This window comes from Lycorma delicatula, chromosome 7 (assembly GCF_047948215.1).
Source record: "Lycorma delicatula isolate Av1 chromosome 7, ASM4794821v1, whole genome shotgun sequence".
Classification (NCBI taxonomy): domain Eukaryota; kingdom Metazoa; phylum Arthropoda; class Insecta; order Hemiptera; family Fulgoridae; genus Lycorma; species Lycorma delicatula.
This window is the reverse complement of record NC_134461.1, coordinates 60250360-60265635: the sequence shown is the minus strand read 5'-3', so window position 1 is coordinate 60265635 and position 15276 is coordinate 60250360. Positions and strand designations below refer to the sequence as shown.

Below are 15276 nucleotides of genomic sequence, written 5' to 3'. Positions count from 1 at the left end.
ACAATTATTATTCCTCAGAGACATAAACATAATATATATTTAAAATTTATTATTAGAATATAAATTAAGTTTCATTAGGTTCAAATCTATTAAAAAATGAAATATGGTGTAACATAAATAAAAATTTAATAACGTAATGATAAATGATAATAATAATGATAATGAAAAAAGGATGACGAAGCAAAATAAAGATAATAATAAAAAAAAAAGATAATGAAAGTAAAATAAAGAATAAAAAATAAAAATATTGAAAAAAGATAATGATAAAGTAATGTTATTGAAAAAAGGATGCGCAAAGCAAAATTAAAAAAAAAAAGAGTAAACATAAAAGAGTTGGCAGAGAAAAGGTAGTGCCAATAGATATCAATTATTTATGATCTGAACCGAAGATAAGATTTAGGTTCCCTAGTAAGTCTGATATGAAGGTTGAAAAGGCAATCTAGCCCATAGCTAGAAATATTCTTAGAAAAAAAAAAATCTGTAGTTCAAGATGTAACTTTCAATTTCCTTTAGATTTCAAGAAAATTAGAGCTGTGTCAATGAAAAGCAACATGCTTTTCATTTTGGCTTACAAGCTTTATAGGTTTTTCATTTAAAATAAAAATAAATATAAAAGATATAACACAACAAATAAATCTTATATGTGTGTGTATATAAATATATATAATGTTACTATTTATACATTTTTGAAGATAAATTTAATTCTCTATAAAAAAATTAATTATTTTACTCCTATTTATTTATTTTTCTTCTACTTTGTAAAAATTACATATATTTTAATATGAGTCTATTCTCAATAATTTCTAAAGATATGAAATCCATTAATGGAATAGAAACTTTTAAATTAAAATTAAATTTTTTAGGAGCAGAAAAATAGATTAGCACAATTTGATATACTCGTACAATAACTTAGAAAAGGTCTATGATCTTTTTAATAAGCTGATTTATATTAATGGGTGTTTTATTTACAATTGATTATTACTCAGACATGTTACAATGTACACAAGAAATTATATGAAAAATATATTTAATAAAAACAAGTTCTTGTTCGTTATACAGAGCATTTTTTCTCAACTGGTGTTAATAAAATTAATTAATAAATTTATAATACTTACTTGAAGTGAATGGAATAAATATGTTGGTCTATATTTACTTCTCAAAGTCAATTAAATCTGGGAATCGAGTACAAGGAGTAACTTCAAATTTTATAATCACAAAAAACAGAAAACAGAAAATTAAAAAAAGAATTGCTTTGAGAAAACTGGAACATTCTTTGAGTTCTCGACAGTGAATAATTAATACGCATTTTCAGCATATAATACAGCTTAATAATAGTTAAATCAATTTTTAAGGTAAGAACTTGAAATTGAGTCAACATAAAGTCTTTCAATTATACTATTTATTAAACACCATCCAATAATGTAAAAAATTGTAAAATACATAATCAAATTTAATTAAAAAATTTTTTAAAATAGAAGGGTGGTCCTCAATCCAAACATAAGATTTTTCATTCCTGGCTTGGGTTTATTTACTGCATAAAGATTAGAAATAAATAGATAAGCTGTCGCTGTACAAAAATAAATCTAACTAAATATAATTCACCTCAGTGCCTCATAATTTTGGAACATTCTTTAATATACTGCTTAGAAACCACACATAAATAAAAATACAGTTTGGATTTGGAAACCAACATGCACAATAATTTTTGACAAGAGATACACTTATTGTTATTAATGACTAATGAATAATACAGCACCATTATTTATGAATAAAATCATTGTAAAATGTATTAATAATACTAATTAATTTAATTTTCAGTTAATGGATTTTCAAAATTCTTTAAAAAATTGTATAAGGATTTAATGACTTAATAAAAAAGTAAATAAATGACATATAAAGTAAATTAATGAAATAATCAAATTCTGGAATAAACAGTAATTTCCACTATCAGCATAATAGTTTTAGTGGAATTTAATCTTAAAAATGTTTCTTATTTTGTTACTTTTATAAATTTAAGATAATGAAATTACTGAATTGAATCTTATAATTAATTAATTTAATCTTATAAATATATAAAAATAATAAAAAATTAATATATTTAATTCATACTTTGCTCTACTTGTGTATTCACTTGCACTTTTCTATGAAAACCCCAGATTCGTCCTTTACTATAGATCACCTCTTTATTTTAGGAATTCTAGTACATCTCTTTAAAAAGTAGCCAAATCCCAAATTTCATTTAAATAAATTAAGATTATTAATGGCTATTTATATTTTTTACTGATTTTATATTTTTGATAATTAAGAAGTACTTCGTTTTATGAAGTGGTGATTAAAGTTTGTAGATTAATCACTAATAATAAGTTACTGCAATCTAAGAAGGCAATGAATGTATCATTCACGATACAGTATTTAATAGTAATAAAAAAAAAAAAAATGAGCAGTATTTGTAAGCAGTAAAACAAAATAAATATATTAAAGTGCTAATTATATAAAGAACAAGTATCTTGTTAACTATTAACAATGCTATAATCTTATTGAAGTTTATCGAATGATTTATTCTTTTTTAAGATATCTTTATTTCTTGTTTTGTTAATGTATGAAGTATTTTAATGTATTGTATTTTTACTTAGTTAAATATTAGTGAAAATTAAATTTTGTATAAGAAAATATAATTTTATTTGAAAAATGAAAATAGTAATGACCTGGATAGAAAATATAGCAGTAAAGAAATTCCCAGGTATGCTGTTGCCATATATACCCAGACGTCAATTGAAAGAGGTTTAAAAAATGAGAAGAGATCTGGTGGTTGTTTTACTGGTTTGCTGAACAAAATACTTATACCTGTTTAAAGTTATGAAATAAAAAAAATTATTAACATAATAATATTGTAATATAAAATCCATATTACTTATTAAAAACATAATAACTACAATGAAGTGCTCATATTAAAATTTATGGCTATATCCAGTACACACCAATTATTTATAATAGCTATATCAGTTACAAACATGGTGATGATATTCATCAAAAGGAAACTGTACTTGGTGAATGTGGGAATGAATATATTAAATATAACTGATCATTTACATTTCATCTTTATTTCATATGGTTTTATGTTTCAATGTTCTACTATGTGAGGTTTTTAGTGCAATGGAGTAGACAGATTGTAAGGAACATCAATCAATAAATATTTCTCCAGTGCTTATCTAATTCATTATTAGCAATTAATGTAACTTTGTTTTGTAATAAACAGTTCATAGTTATACTTTTTTTTTGAGAGGAATCATATTTTTTTAATTGTTAATTTCTTAACAGGATCAATACCTTAGAAATTACCTTATAAATTATTATTGGCCTAAATATGAATGAGTGCCAATAAAGAACTTTGGGAATTACAATTTTTAAATATTTACCATACAAGCTTAAATAAAAGAAACATATTTGTTATAAAATAAACTTTATAATTAAATAAATTTTGACTTAATTTATTAAGCCAAAATAAACAAATAATTACAAATCCTTGACGATTATAAGAATAGACATTGTAGAGTGGTAACATCTTGGTCTTTCATCTGGAGGTCTCGGGTTCACATCTCAATCAGGCATGGCAGTTTTCATATGCTACAAAATTCTATTTCTATTTCTTTAATTCTAATTCAATTTCTATTCTATGTGGTGATATCATCAAGCAAAAAAAAAAAAAAAATTATAGGTTACAGTGTACATCTAATACTGATATTTGATAAGTTGTATAAATGAGATTCATTATGGCAGTTACTAACAGAGTACAATGTTAAAATGATTATTAATGAACTTGTAGTCATGTCAAATGTTAAATGTTACATGTTATGAAAGCATTGGCTTTTCATAACTTCCTAATATAACTTTTCAAAAGGTAATAATTTAGATGGAAAACTGTGATAAATTAGGTATAAGAAGTGACAGAATAGGTATCTCATTAAAAAACATAATAAAACAAAAATACTTGAAAATTTTGGAGATGATATATGATAATAAATTTTCTGGCCAGACTCAAACAATGAAAATGTAATGAACTTAACATATATATTCAGTGATAAAACCTTTTTTTTATTAATTTAACATCAACTGTAAAACCTTTTATTAAAGGTCACAATTTTCCAATATTTTTATACTGTAGATTTAACTGTAATGTTCTAGGCTAAGTAAATGGATAAAAGTAGCAGTTTTTTTTACAGTTTCTTTTATAATAAAAAAGGATTTTTATTTTTATTTTAAATAACAAAACAAAAATATGGATATACCTAATGTCATGAAAGGCATGGTAAAATCAACAGCACTTCTTCGGTCAAATGTAATAGTTAAGTCACAAATTGCAAGATCAGCCCTCTGCAAAAAAAAATTAAACAATTTTTAAAAATGTCTTATGTAAGGAAATCTGTACCCTTAAAACTTTTTATTTTTTTTCAAAAAGTAAGAAATAAAATTGTACTTCATTATAACTCATTTTTAAATTTGGTTGGCCATGTCTTGTACAAAAATGTATGTGTTTTCCAGTATTCCAGTGTTTCCTGCAACAATAATAATGCACACCAATTTTCTTAAAAAAAGTCATATTCTTAATTTCCTAATTTTGTCCTCTTAATGATGAGAATTACTGGGTGTATGAAAAACTAAGAATGTAAGAAAAAATTCAAATTTTTGTTAAAATCAAGGAAAATATCAGATGAAATATTATGAAAAAGAAATAATCATACAGTATTAAATAGATATATATGTGATAAATAATTATTTATCACAAAAATAAAAATAACAAAAAAAAGTTAATGTTCTGAAAATTTGTTTAAAATTCACTTTCAGAATTCTACTCCTTGAAATGTTCCAGCTGTTACAGAATTATCAGTTTGTAAGAAAATGTAGTATACTCTTTTGTCTTAACCATGACAAATATTTACACTGTTTAGAATTGAGATGAGTTTTATGCTTTTATGGTTAATCTACAAGTTCAAATTATTAGTTAAAACTCTTATTCAATCCACACAATTATTCATCAGAGTAGTTCCTAGATTTAAATTTTAAAAATGTGTGAGGGGGAACATTTTTTAATGATCTGAAAGTAATAGTTGTTTCAGAGCAGTACATGAGTAACCAGATACAATCTTTTTTTTAATAAGTCAGATACTGTTGAGAAATGATGAGTGAGGTGTATTCTTTGGAGAAAATAAGTAGTATAGCATATATGTTTCATTGCTGTCACTCCATTCGTGTTTGAACTGCGATGTTTTTAATTCACTTTTGAAGTTAATTGATTTTCATGTTTTTGTCTGTGATCAGCAATGAATATTAATTAAAAGTATACATTTTTGAATTAACAAAATACACCAAATTTTAAAGGCCATCTCAGAGTGGAGATAGTTGCGAAGGCAATTAAAAATAAAATTATTATTAAAATATATATAATTTTTTTTCTGCCCTGATTGTCATAATTTTTACACTGAATACAATTATCTATCTTTCTTAGCTTTGTCATAATTAAATTCATGTTGACGTGTTTCAAATATATCTCATTTTCAAAACTTGCTGTACTCCGAGTACTTATTATTAAAAAAAAAAATTGGTATTAAATAATAAAAAGTACTGTATAAAATTTGGTCTGGTTTGTCATTTCTATTTATCTTAAAATTCTATGAAATAAAATTTTAATAATTTAAAATAATATAAATTTTTTAATTTGTAACTTTTATATCTATATATTTTTTGTATTATATACCTATTTTATGGCTAAATTCTCTGCTATGAAATTCTTATCTTGCTACTTTAATATACATGCAGATCTAAAGATCACTACATTCATTAAATTGGCAGTATTATTTTCATACCCGTTCCTGGAGCTCTCTTATAAGGCCATCCCATTGTCCTGTCTTTTTGTTCAGTGAACCATGTTTACCATCAGGAACTAATCGAAATATATAAGTGAATCCTAATTCCTTTGCAATTTCATCAATAAGGTCCAAAGAATATCCTTCAAAACGGTCATTATCTTTTAATCCTTCTCCAGCTTTTTTCTCTAAATATGGACTTCCCTAAAATAAAAAAAAATAAAAAAAAAAAATAAATAAAAAAAAACAAAACAAAAAGAAATTAAATAGATTTCAAATTTATATTTTATATCACAAAAAAATGAACTAATAAATTTTATCAATAATTTACTTGTAGACTCTTTTATGTAGAATGTACTTATATATTACTTATGTATTTATGTAGAATGTAATATTAATATTTTATATAAATATTTGAGTAAAATTTTAATAATGATAATGCATAAACTAACATATCATTTTTCTCAGTTAAATAATATTTTTAACTCTATACCACTCTATTACTTTAATGAAACATACTGATCCATAACTGAAAATTACTTTTGTTTTATATAAGTATTAAAATTTTTCTTTAATCATTCTCCAGATTCATTCCAAAGCTTTCACTGTATAAAACATACTATTTCTTATGTACAAATGTTTCTTATGTTATGATCAAAGTATTTATTTTATTAAACTGATTTTACTAACTATTTTATCTGGTGTATCTGTGTTTGTTAAACTATCTAACCAAATTTTCATTATAGGGATTTGCCGAGCAAGTTTGTACCCAAACACACACAGGAAAAATATTGCTATTTCTACATTTTTATGATTCAGAAAATTCATGATAATATATGATTACATTTTAATACACAGTTAAAAAAAAAAAAACACTCATTTTTTTATCATTTTTATTGGGTAAACATTTTTTTTCTGTATATTACAATATGACAAACATAATTTGGAGATATTAGCAGTTTACAGGTAATTAAAATAAAAAATATATAAAACAAATTGTCTATCACATTAGCAGGAAAAAATGTTAAATATAGTTTAATTCTGATTCCTTTTGTTTGTACCAGTAATTTTAACAAAAATTAAAATTTAGGAAGTATCTTCATTAGGCACTGATGTACATCTCAAAGCATGCAGGGAGGCTGCATGTAGTGTACTATGATGCATACAGGAACAGGTTTATTAAACCTAGTTTCAGCCAGTGGCATTTTATTATTAATTTACATCTTAAATTTTCAGGATTCTTCTCCATTATAGTAACAAGGTGTTGTGAATCCATAAGATTATTAGCAGATCCAATTTACTATCTCACCACAGTTCTGTAAAAGTCTACTTAGTGAAGATTTAAATGAATTAAAATTCATTTGCAAAAGCAATTTTGCAAATTGCTTTTTGTCATTTGCAACAAGCTTGTTTATACTAATACGAAAAATACACATTTTCGTAAGTGTTCACTTATTATTTTTGCACAAAGTGAAGTTCATTCTGTATAAATTTTTCATGTTAATTTTCGCTAGTAATATAAAGAGAATTATCTTTCAACAATCTACATGCTTTATTTGATCATTAGAAAAAAATTCATTGTAGTAGGTCATTTGTACGGTCTTGTAAATGACATTGATTTAAATTATGAAATAATCATACTTTAACATTTTTGCCATGAATCAGTATCACAAAACTGAGAAAAACTTATTTGATTGATTGCTATGCTTTTAAAATGTCAGGCTACATAGAGGTGGTTGAAATTTTTTGTGAACTATGTATGAATTAACAATGAATACCTTGAAACACTGAACTACAGAACAAGTTCAGAACCTAAAAACGAAAGCAGTGAAATGAATCAAATAAATGCATACACGTTTGTAGTGGTGTTAACACGAGTAACTATGAGTAGTAAGTTGTATCAACAAGGAGACAAAACATTTACAGAAAGATTCAAGCAGATTTAAAGGCTGACAAGTTTTGACAGTAACATTATTTATAATATTTACTGTTTGATTAAAAATGTGTAACAACTCAAGATTAGGACTCATAGAAATTTGATTTGTGTGATGGTGGGGTACACAAAAAATAGCTCTAAAAACTGCTTGTGATTAGAAATTCAAGTTTTTGTATATCTTCTTACAAATCATACAATTCCTCCTGGTTGCACTCTGGGTCTTTTCCCCAACCATATTTTACTGCTTATTCATTCAGCTATCATTCTTTAACAAAGAACTTTTTCCACAACTCATTTTAACTGTTGATTTAGTTCAAGCACACCATACATAATATTATTAGATGTTTTAATTTATTTGAAAAATAAAATACAAAGAACAAAACAAAAGATACCAAATCTTTATTTTAATATGTTGAATATGTTTCATATTATTCTTTACACTTTGTCTTTTAAATTAAATTTTAATAAATTTAAAGAAGTAGGTAAAAATTTAGAAACAATTATTATAAAGATAGTTTTCTTACAATTTTAGATGCTACGATGAAGGTTTTATTTTTTATATTTTGTAATTGTTCTCCTTCCATTTCACTTGTTGAACGAGAGTAATTTATACCATATTTAGGATCCCATGAACCAAGTTTCTTAAAGCCTTTTTCCACTAGTTGTACAATTTCTATGGAAAAGAATGTACGATGACCAGTCTCTTCATCAAAACCCATCTGTCCGGTCATTCCCTCTCTTTGCATCTGAAAAATAAGATATAAATATTAAAAATTAAAAAAACATGACTGGCCAAAAACCCATTGGTGATAAACACTGCTCTTTAATATAGTATAATTAAAGAGCATTTGAGTGACAATTTTGTAAATGGTATTTGTATATAGTATAATTTTTTCAATTTTTTTTAATTTACTTAAACATATACATATATATTTATATAGCCCATATTAATTTACATATTTATGTTTATATTATATGTCTTATCACAGTAACATAAGGATTTCAATGCAGGGTCATACATATAAATCAGTTCAGCTATTGAGCTGCTACAGTGGAGTAAACATACATACATACACCCTAATAAGTAAGAAGAAGGAACACCAACAAATAAGAGCAATAAGAAAAAATAATTTACATGATTTCAAACATACTGCCCATCAAAATATCATACGATTTTATTTTTATTCAAATTTTAAAAATTTATTTAAACACACACTCACACACACACACACACACACACACACACACACACACACATATATATATATATATATATATATATATATATATATATATATATATCCTATAACACTCATTGATCATAGGATAAGATTCATATGATCTTAAGAAAAATATGACCATAGAAGATCATATGTGTAAAATAAATAAGAGCAAATTAACGAAACAGATTTTTAATTTTAAAAAAATAATAAAAATAAGCTGGTTTAAAAGCAGAAAAGGATTTGAAAATACTCAATATACCAAAAAGCAGAATTTTGAATAGTAAAACTTTCAGAAAAAGATAGATGAATCTGAAATTCAAGAACAATACAAGAAAAGCACATTTGTTAATGAAGCAATGAGATAAATGAAAATGTATGAAAGAATGAAGAATTTTTGGAAAAGAAAGAAGTCTGAGATATGTTAAAGTAATCCTTAGAGGTCAGATTGAAAGAAAAAAAAAAATGTATTTATAAATTAATCGATAGTAAAAAAAAAACAAATTATTAAATATAAAAAACTCATATCTTTAGATAATTTTGTTTATGGAAATGAATATGAATTATATTTAAACTAAGGGTGATTTAGAGACTTGTCAATTGTATCACCTGTATCCATAACAAATTTAATGATTGAATACTTTGTAATCAGGACAATAAGTGATAAAAAAGAATATAATTGATTATTTTATTATTGATTACTTTTAATTAAATAATATAAAACCAGTGCTGTGGATTCTATTGCCAACAAATAAGTTATTGTAGTAATTAATAACAAAGCAAATCAATCATTCCTAACATGATCTATTTAACATACAGGTAAAACGTTAATAAAGATAATTTATTTAATAATGATGGAAGTATTTCCTTTTAATCTACATTTTACTTTCCTGATTTATATAATATGAAACAAAGGTAATGTTCTTCTCAATATTTGATCTCATGTATCCAAAAATAGTAAATCTTGTTTACAAAATTTTCTACTAGTTCATTTGGTTAGCTTTAGTAACCACGTAGACTACGTAGACAACGATAGGTAAAAATAATACATATTTTTATAAATAAAATAAAATTGTATCCCGCAGTAAGTTTTTTCAGGTATTTTTTTATTTATTTTTGTCTTCAGTCATTTGACTGGTTTGATGCTGCTCTCCAAGATTCCCTATCTAGTGCTAGTCGTTTCATTTCGGTATAACACCTACTTCCTACATCCCTAACAATTTGTTTTACATATTCCAAACGTGGCCTGCCTACACAATTTTTCCCTTCTACCTGTCCTTCCAATATTAAAGCGACTATTCCAGGATGCCTTAGTATGTGGCCTATAAGACTGTCTCTTCTTTTAACTATATTTTTCCAAATGCTTCTTTCTTCATCTATTTGCCGCAATACCTCTTCATTTGTCACTTTATCCACCCATCTGATTTTTAACATTCTCCTATAGCACCACATTTCAAAAGCTTCTAATCTTTTCTTCTCAGATACTCCGATTGTCCAAGTTTCACTTCCATATAAAGTGACACTCCAAACATACACTTTCAAAAATCTTTTCCTGACATTTAAATTAATTTTTGATGTAAACAAATTATATTTCTTACTGAAGGCTCGTTTAGTTTGTGCTATTCGGCATTTTATATCGCTCCTGCTTCGTCCATCTTTAGTAATTCTACTTCCCAAATAACAAAATTCTTCTACCTCCATAATCTTTTCTCCTCCTATTTTCACATTCAGTGTTCCATCTTTGTTATTTCTACTACATTTCATTACTTTTGTTTTGTTCTTGTTTGTTTTCATGCAATAGTTCTTGTGTAGGACTTCATCTATGCCGTTCATTGTTTCTTCTAAATCCTTTTTACTCTTGGCTAGAATTACTATATCATCAGCAAATCGTAGCATCTTTATCTTTCCACGTTGTACTGTTACTCCGAATCTAAATTGTTCTTTAACATCATTAACTGCTAGTTCCATGTAAAGATTAAAAAGTAATGGAGATAGGGAACATCCTTGTCGGACTCCCTTTCTTATTACGGCTTCTTTCTTATGTTCTTCAATTGTTACTGTTGCTGTTTGGTTCCTGTACATGTTAGCAATTGTTCTTCTATCTCTGTATTTGAACCTTAATTTTTTTAAAATGCTGATCATTTTATTCCAGTCTATGTTATCAAATGCCTTTTCTAGGTCTATAAACGCCAAGTATGTTGGTTTGTTTTTCTTGATAAAATATTATATGTCTTAATCTAAAGTGTACAATAATTAACATTAATTGTTGTCAATAATGCTAAAATGGGTACTTCTTTAAGAATTTTTAGAATTATTTGGGAGGGGGGCAAGATTGTGATGCTCGGAAGAATTAAAAAATAAAAGATAATTAATAAATGCTTCAAAGGTTATATGCAGTTTCTGCATGAAGAATTGAGAGACATGAATAAGTAAACGTGATTCTGAGGGAAACTGATAAGTTTTACACATATATCTGATAGTTTGTGCTGATGAGGTATGTTATAATAAGAAACAACTATTAACAAACTAAAAATCTAGTTATTCATTTGAAAAATGTATTTACTTAGACATACTCTTACAACATGCAACAGAAAAAATTTCACAAAATTCGTAAGTTTTAAATTTTTAAGAATTTTAATAAAGAACTTACAACTCTCATAAAATGTATCAATCTGAATCCATTTGAATGAACTATTGTCCTCTCAATACCATCCTTTGAAAAGCAATCTATTGGTGTGGGAGATTTATGCTGTACTTCTAGTCTAGCCCAAGCTTCAGCATAAAGATGAACAGCATCATAGATAAGAGCTGATTGAGCCTGAAAAAATACATGTAAATTTGAATTATACTGGCTGTAGTAGCAACTGTAAGTATTTCTTAAAAAAAAAAAAAACAAAAAACATAAAAATCTTCTACCAACAATACAACTATCTGGAATTCTTTGGATTGTTTGTAAGTAAGCAATTCATTTGTATGAATATTGCTGGCTGAACAGTTTCAGAATTAATGTTGTCTGTCATTTAGCTGATTTTATGATACCTACTGTAACGACTCAGTCTTACTCATCATTAAACTGAAAGTCTTGAGTTCAATTACCAACAAGAGTTCAGATTTTATGGTAAAATAGATTTATCATTTATGGTATTCATACCAATAAAAAAGGACATTCAGTTAAAAAAAAAAAATTGTTGATGATTTAGTGTTTTCTACTGAACTGTCTGGAGTAGTTTGTTTTGTTTAATTTGTGTTAGCCAATATCAAGTTAGCTTTTCGTGTTTCAGTAAGTGCAATTTAATTTTGCTTCTAGCTGTGTTAATAGACCCGTTTTGCTTCATAGCCTATTTACAGGCTGAAGCCTCAATTAATTGAAATCTTAGTTTACTTAATTTTTACAATAATATTATTTTTTTTTATTAATTATAACCTTGGTCTTGGTCTTTTCCAGGAATGATAGACAAAACAAACCACTTATTATACCACTAAACCACTTTACTATACATAAGAGATCATTCAGTTAAAAAATGATTTATTTACTTAAAAAAAACTAATTTTAAACAAAAATAATTTGTGTATTGCTTACAAATTTTTTGTATAAATATTATTTTATTTATTACACAAATCTTTGGAGCTAATTCTAAATTTTATTAGAATCTGTTTTATAATTACTTCATGTTTTAAGTTTAAAATTTCTTTTTTCACCATATTTCATATTTCCCCTAAGATTACCATAATTGATAACTGGTTTTGGTCTAAGATACCTCTCAATTTGTCCACAATCTCTTTTTTGAATCAATTAAGCCAATAAATAATAAACTATAGGAGAGCTCTGGCATACAAATTAGCTAACATTTGGAAAATATTTAAAAAGAAACGGGACTTTTGGAAAAACAAATTTGTGGTTAAAAATTACATCGCTGGTTATTCGATAATCCCAAATCAGGAAGATTCAGTGTTCAAGTAATTTTGAGAATGAAGGCACTCTGATACGCAAAAACTAATGTTAGTGTAACAGTGCTACGAAGGGCAGAAAATAATACTCAGATTAATTTTAGGTTTAAATAATAATATATGATTAATAATTCCTAGTATGCCTTTTTTGGAAATGCAGATCTGGGGTTGTATAAATTATTAATTTATTAACTCGCAAAACATTTTACATGTATACAGAATGAACAAAAAGCTGCCAGTTTGTAACAAAATTTGTGTTTTCCTATACAGAATGATTCAGAAGGAAGGGAAATAATTTGGTGGCTGATTCTAGAGCTTGAAATAAGAAAAAAGTTAATACGAAAAATACTCCAAAATTTCAGTTTTCACGGTGAAACGACATCATTTCAACATACTTTTTCCAACTTAATTTTACAAAGTTCTAAATTTACTGTACTAAACACAACTGTTTTTCATTTTTACAAGTTCATAATATTTTTCTCTTAAGTTTTTGTTTTGTTTCTAATAACAAAAGCTGATTCTTTTTTTGTTTTTCATAGACTTTATCACATTAGTTTTCTCAAAAGTTAAATTCTGTACAAGTTTTGATAATAAAATTTACACATTTGTTACTGATTTAACAAAGTTATATTGTACTTCACACCTAAAAAAATTTTTGTTTTTCTCGCCTAATTTTTCTGTTTTATTTTTGATATCATGAAAACTAGGGAAGATACAGCTCTGGGATCTGTTTTATTCGATTTCTCAGGTCAAAAAACATAAAAAAATATTGAAGTTTACCCCTTACATAATGCCTTAAAGATTTCAGTACAAACTATTTCACTGAGGGGAACTGGAATCCGGACGAAATCTTTTGCTAGCTGTAACTTGAAAATAAAGTATTTTCGGACCGAAAGTTTGTATGAACCGTTTTCCTTATTTCAAGACTTTTAAAATCACTCTGTATATATATATATATATATATATATATATATACACGGCATGTATGTACGTGCCGAGCTTCATATCGGCGAACTCAACGGTAGCCATTCAGATGTCACTGGAAGTACAGTATACCTACGCGCCTGAACAGCGCCACACCCCACTAAGCCAGCGACCCACGTAACTCGCCCATCACAGTGGGGCTGCGCCCCACCACTCGCAGGCGCCTACAAAATACCCGTACAGCTCAGCGAGAGTTATTCATCATCTCGATTCCCCCCCCGGGGGGAGAAGATTCCACCTCGTAGCGTGGGATCCTCCGTTCCTAGCCAGTAGTGGCTTTAACGGAGGACAACTTCTCGCCCTCAAACTGATTGCGCACCACAGCTTTCAGTTCAGGCCCCGCAGAAATGCCACCGATGCAGATGCCCCGAGGGACATCTGCATCGGTAAAGTTCACCCCGAGATAGTTTTTGTGTTTATACCTTCAGAATGAAGACAACGGACACCCTCAGGAACGCTAGCACGTCGCCCTCAGGAACTAAGCTAGAAGCCTAACCGCGGAATGAAGACCCCGCGCCTAGTACTAACTATTAATGAGCCAACATACTGAATGTCTAAGATCCGCAAAATTACTACTACAGCAAAACTTTCCCACTAAAGTTTAAATACAGCGAAATTTGGTCCTAGCTCCCTTAAAGAACCCCGCTTAATAACTCAATGAGTTCAAACTGACTGACTCCGCTTCGGTCTGCCCGGGAGAGGAGAACGAACGCCTACTCCCGCACAGCTCCATCGCGGAGTCCCGCGTGACATTCGCCATCTTTCGTAACCGCCATTGAAACGCCACTGCCTACCACCGAAGTGGCACACAGCCATGTTCCGCCGACAGTGTCGTATGCTCACAAAACGCCCTCGTCGGATCGCGACCGCACCCCCCAGGACAAGGATAACCATGCCCGTTGGCAGCGGCCGCAACTCCGCCGACAGCTTAATTCCAACAAATAACACCAATTAGAACTAACCGAGGCACGCTGCCTTAAGCGCCTACCTTTGGCCAGTCAACTGCCCAGGTGGTCCCTAGCCACCCAGGTTCCTATCACCTACTAAATCCCTTCGGCAGCCCTGCTCAGGGCGAGGAAGCGAAGGAAGCCAGCAACTATTGTCCACTCTCTACGAGTCCTCCAGTTGACTCGTAGATCCAAAACAGAGTTTACTCTCTCGAGTTCCCTAGTAACTTTGGTACGCTCAGCTTCGTACCTGGGACATATGTGTAGGACATGGTCCACGGTGTCATCGACCCTACAGTCCGGACAGAAGCCGGAATCAACCAACCTAAACCTAGCCAATTTATCCCTAAAGGCACCATGTCCGGAGAGGAACTGCGTCG

At 28.2% G+C, this 15276-nt stretch overlaps 1 protein-coding gene across 4 annotated transcripts in view; it reads right to left on the bottom strand.

Moving 5' to 3' along the window:
• Nucleotides 1-15276, bottom strand: part of LOC142328269 (glutamate receptor ionotropic, kainate 2-like) — a 151938-nt gene that overhangs the window by 31690 nt on the left and 104972 nt on the right. For 3 of the 4 annotated variants that reach the window (XM_075371959.1, XM_075371961.1, XM_075371962.1), the window contains exons 7-11: nt 11668-11835; nt 8322-8543; nt 5862-6065; nt 4287-4371; nt 2706-2844 (exon numbers count right to left, since the gene is read on the bottom strand). In XM_075371959.1, the coding sequence (XP_075228074.1) occupies nt 2706-2844; nt 4287-4371; nt 5862-6065; nt 8322-8543; nt 11668-11835 (818 nt within the window). The remainder of the gene's footprint in view (nt 1-2705; nt 2845-4286; nt 4372-5861; nt 6066-8321; nt 8544-11667; nt 11836-15276) is intronic. The other variant, XM_075371960.1, reaches the window with a different exon arrangement.